At 42.6% G+C, this 5,323-nt stretch overlaps 1 protein-coding gene across 1 annotated transcript in view; it reads left to right on the forward strand.

Annotated features, from left to right (window-relative positions):
- Nucleotides 1-4,921, forward strand: part of CPT2 (carnitine palmitoyltransferase 2) — a 13,336-nt gene extending 8,415 nt beyond the window's left edge. The window contains exons 4-5 of the mRNA XM_063297969.1: nt 1-1,145; nt 2,906-4,921. The exon at nt 1-1,145 is cut by the window's left edge and continues 160 nt beyond it. Of these exons, the coding sequence (XP_063154039.1) occupies nt 1-1,145; nt 2,906-3,237 (1,477 nt within the window). The 3' untranslated portion in view covers nt 3,238-4,921. The remainder of the gene's footprint in view (nt 1,146-2,905) is intronic.
- Nucleotides 4,922-5,323: the final 402 nt, after the last annotated feature.

Below are 5,323 nucleotides of genomic sequence, written 5' to 3' on the forward strand. Positions count from 1 at the left end.
GGCAGGCATTTTAGAACCAGAGGTGTTTCATCTCAACCCATCCAAAAGCGACACTCCACTGTTCAAAAAGTGTATTCGATTTGTGCCTTCTTCTCTCTCATGGTTTGGTGCTTATATGATGAACGCCTACCCACTAGACATGTCACAATACTTCAGGCTTTTCAATTCCACACGGCTGCCTAAACCCAAGAAAGATGAGCTGTTTACAGATGAGCATGAGAGGCATTTACTGGTGCTTAGAAATGGAAACTTCTATGTGTTTGATGTGATAGACAGAAATGGCGATATAGTAAAACCATCAGAAATTCAAGCCCACTTAAAATTCATTCTTTCAGACAACACTCCAGCTCCAGCATTCCCTCTTGCTTATCTAACCACCGAAAATCGGGACACATGGGCAACTCTGAGACAGGAACTCCTTGACAATGGCAACAGGGAGGCCTTAAGGAAAGTGGATTCAGCCATATTCTGCCTGTGCCTTGATGATTTTCCAATTAAGGATCTCAACCATTTGTCTCATACTATGCTCCATGGTGATGGCATTAACAGGTGGTATGACAAATCATTTAACCTTATTTTAGCTAAAGATGGCTCTGCAGCAATTCACTTTGAGCATTCCTGGGGAGACGGTGTAGCTGTGCTTCGGTTCCAAAACGAAGTGTTTAAAGACAGCACCGAGTTTCCTGCAATTACTCCTCAGTCTCAGCCAACTGCCTGTGATTCAGTCAGAGCTGTAGAGAAGCTGAATTTTAAACTGAACGATGCCTTGAAAGAAGGAATCACCAAGGCCAAGCAAAAGTTTGATGCTACTGTGAAAACACTGACGCTGGAGACCTTCCGGTTCAAAAGAGGCGGCAAGGAATTCATAAAGACACAGAAGCTGAGTCCTGATGCTGTAGTTCAGCTTGTCTTCCAGATGGCTTTTCTTAGGCAATATGACCAAACAGTTGCCACCTATGAATCTTGTAGCACAGCAGCATTCAAACACGGTCGCACTGAAACTATCCGGCCTGCTTCGGTTTACACAAAGGTGTGCTCAGAGGCATTAGCCAGGAGGCTGGGCAAGCACAGTCCTATGGAGCTACGCCAGATGCTCACAGAGTGCTCTAAGTATCACAGTCAACTCACAAAAGAAGCTGCTCTGGGTTAGTATGGCTGTGAAGCTGTGGCAATCTTCCTCCTTCCTCCAATCTTTTGATAACACTGACCACAGCCCTTTTCTTTGTTGACTTCTGTGTGGATAAGTGGTGTTTGCAAGTGTGTTCACGCATTATAACTTCTTTTTGATTAACTTAATCCAATTGCAAAATGTCATTTAGATGTATTGATTTTATTTATTCATTCATTCAATTTAGATGCCGCTTGACTCCAACTGACTGGGCAGCACACAGCAATAGATTTATATAATGAGAATACAAAATACTTCCATGTAGTATTTTGAGATACAAATGTTATGCAAATTGGCAGCATGCCCTTATCACTACTTGTTTGGACTACTCTAGTGCAGACTACATGGAGCTGCCTTTGAAGACCATCCTGAAGCTACCATTGCTTCAGTACAGGGCAGCCTGTGTGTTGTCTGGCGCACAGTGTCCAGGACATGCAGGTAGTCCTTGTTTAGTGACCACAATTGGAACCAGCAACTTGGTTGTTAAGTGAAGCTGTCACTAAGTGAAACTGACTGTGCTTATGTGCTCACTTCAGCTTTCCTTTGCTTTACAGATCTGCAAAGATCATAAATGTGTGGCTTGGTTGCAAAATAACTTTTTCATCACTGTCATAACTGCAGATGGTCGCAAAACAAGTTGCTAAAGAGGATTACCTGTACAGATTTTGCAGGCTCTGCACTGGTTGCCAGTAGGATACAATTCCAAGTGCTGGGTTTGTCCTATAAAGCCCTTTATGGTTGGCCCCTAGGTGTGTTCAGGAGCTCCCTCTCCAGCTGAGATTGACCCATCTTGAGACATTCATCCTGGAAGAAGCTGCTTGTGGTGCCCCATGTTTCAGGAGTGGAGGCAGGGGGCCAAGATCAGGAAATATTCCTTTTCAGTGGTAGCTGCAGTGCTTTGGAGCATCTTCCCTCTGCAACTGAACTATTGAACTATTGAACTATTCTGGAAAGCTTTGTGAGGTTAATTGAGATGTTTGTTTCTTTATGAAATGTATACAGGTAGTCCTCGAGTTAAGGCCATTAGTTCAGCAACCGTTCAAAGTTACAACGGCGCTGAATGAAAGGACTTACGACTGGTCCTCAAAGTTCCAGCCATTGCAGTGCACTGCTCCCGCGGTCATGCGAATAAAATTTGAGTGCTTGGCAACCAGCTCTCACGACTGGTTGCAGTGCCCGCAGTCATGTGCCATTTGCAACCTTCCCAGACAGATTCCCACAAGTAAAGTCAATGGGGGAAGGTGGCAGGTAAGGTCGCAAGTAGCTTGGGTGTCCCCCCACCCTTTCTTCACTCGCATGCACCATGCCCTCCTTGCCCTCTTTGTTTGCATGCACCCTGCACCCTTTCTTTGGCCTCCCTTCACTTGCACACACGCACACATCCCATGCCCCTTTTCCCTGGCCTTCCTGAGCTTGCACTACACTCTGTCCCCAAACTTGTGCACAGCCTGTGCTGAGCCTCCCAGGGCCTTCCACATCCCCCTACGGTACCCATGCATTCTTTACCTGCTTAATGTCCCATGAGTCTGGGATTATAACAACAACTAGGACTACCTGGATTGCCATCGCGAAGTGACGCGGTCATATGACATTGTGCTTTACGACCACATTGCTTAGCAATGGCAATTCCAGTCCCAATTCCAGTCGTAACTTTTGGCTTTGGGAGTGGTATAAAATAAGATTTAGAAACAGTGATTTTTTTTCAGAGCAACTCATGGTTGTATTTTTTCCTGACAGGTCAGGGATTTGATCGTCACCTTTACGGATTGCGGTGTGAGGCAGAATCCCAAGGAATTTCTTTGCCAGATTTTTACAAGGATCAAGCTTATGCATGGATTAATCACAACATTCTCTCCACAAGTACTCTGAGCAGCTCAGCCGTGTTCATGGGTGGATTTGGGCCAGTGGTGCCTGATGGATTTGGCATAGCTTATGGCATCCATGATAACTGGATCGGGTGCAACGTTTCTGCTTATCCATCTAGGAATGCACTAGAATTCCTCCAATGTGTGCACAAGTCACTGGATGATATTTTTGATATTTTACAAGGGAAGGAAATTAGTAATTAAAATAGAGCAGAGCTGGTTTTCTTAAATGTGTGATGTAAGAAACTTCCTTTGGCTCAAGGTTAATGTTCTAGCTGGACTGTGACCTGCTTCTCCTTTTTAAACAATGCCAGATTAAGATCTGGAGAAAAAAATGAATGTAAAGAGGGTTAAGAAGCTGGCTGACTGGGTTTTTACATTTGGCATGACTAACTTGTTACACTGATTCCAATGGCTGTACTCTAAACATGACTAAGCTTGGATCCAACTCTGAATGTAAATAGACTTCCAATTGTAAAAACATGTTGTTTCTATTATATATCGGCCAACAGATTTTCTTGCAGTATAAGACTGCTTGATATTCACAGAGGATTCAGTCTTTGCTAATATGTGTGTTAGTTTGATTAATTTATAATATACATGAACAAACTGTATCAAATACATGAATAATCCCTGGGTGATGTTTAGATGACAACCCACCTTCTGCGAGGCTTTGTGTTATAAGACAATCCAGTATTATACATTTGTTTTTGTAAAAGGAAAGAAATCTTGATTAGCATAGCACTATACCTACTGGAACAGAAATTTTCAAATCCTTCCTGAGATCTGCCTTGTGACATTTGAGTGAAACTTTTCGAATCCTTTCAACAAACAGCTACAAGAATATCCAGTAATGCAAGTATTATATTTACTCAAAAGAAAGAAAAAAAATCCTGAATGTAAAATGACTTTCCCCAAAGGAAGACTAGATGGAGAAAAAAATAGGCAAAAATCCTATGCAGTGCACTTGTTCTGTGCCTAGCAAACCTAAGGTTGACAACTGCATAGAATGATAGAATTGTGGGATTTGAAGGGAAACTCTAGCTGAAACGCTGACCACCAGGTGTCACCAGGCCCATCCTGGTGGTCAGTGTAACTGAAAATAACATAACAGAATATACAGTGTTAAAAAAAATCCTCCCACTCAAAGAAACGGGGTAGAAGTCATGTAAAGTGGCACACATAGAGGAATGACATATAACATTTGTATCTCTCTGCTTTGAGAGCTTAAGGCAGCCTTTCTCAACTTTTTGACCCTGGAGGAACCCTTGAAATATATTTTTAGGCCTTGAGGAACCCCTGCACAATCAGGCTCAAATATAGGCTAGAAGTTACAAAATTATTATCTTTGTGTCATAGGGAGGCCTGTATATATGCATTGACTGTTTTGAAACTAAAAATAAACTTTCTAAATGTGAAGTTGCCCAAATTTGAAATATTTTTTTAAATAAATTGTGATCTCCCAGGGAACCCCTAGTGACCTCTCATGGAACCCTAGGGTTCCATGGAACCCTGGTTGAGAAAGGGAAGGGAAGATAGATAATATATGCCATTCTGATAGAGTTTCCAGCTGAAATGTATCCCGAAAATTTCCCATTGAATACATGTGATACATTTTATGTGGATGTGCATCTATCTGTGTATATATGTCTACTAGAAGCCACATACACACAAAAACCACAATAACTGATAATTAAGAGTGCCTAAGTAAAATTAATTGCCTAAATAATGAATTTCCCCTTTGTTTAGTTGTTGTTTATTCGTTCAGTTGCTTCCGACTCTTCGTGACTTCATGGACCAGCCCACGCCAGAGCTTCTTGTCGGTCGCCGACACCCCCAGCTCCCCCAAGGTCGAGTCCATCACCTCTAGAATGTCATCCATCCATCTTGCCCTTGGTCGGCCCCTCTTCCTTTAGCCTTCCACTCTCCCTAGCATCAGCATCTTCTCCAGGGTGTCCTGTCTTCTCATTATGTGGCCAAAGTATTTCAGTTTTGCCTTTAATATCATTCCCTCAAGTGAGCAGTCTGGCTTTATTTCCTGGAGGATGGACTGGTTTGATCTTCTTGCAGTCCAAGGCACTCTCAGAATTTTCCTCCAACACCACAGTTCCGAAGCATCTATCTTCCTTCTCTCAGCCTTCCTTATGGTCCAGCTCTCGCAGTCATGTGTTACTATTGGAAATACCATTGCTTTAACTATGCGGACCTTGGTTGTCAGTGTGATGTTTCTGCTCTTAACTATTTTATTGAGATTTGTCATTGCTCTTCTCCCAAGGATTAAATGTCTTCT

The sequence above is a fragment of the Candoia aspera genome, chromosome 3, assembly GCF_035149785.1.
Source record: "Candoia aspera isolate rCanAsp1 chromosome 3, rCanAsp1.hap2, whole genome shotgun sequence".
Taxonomy (NCBI): Eukaryota; Metazoa; Chordata; class Lepidosauria; order Squamata; family Boidae; genus Candoia; species Candoia aspera.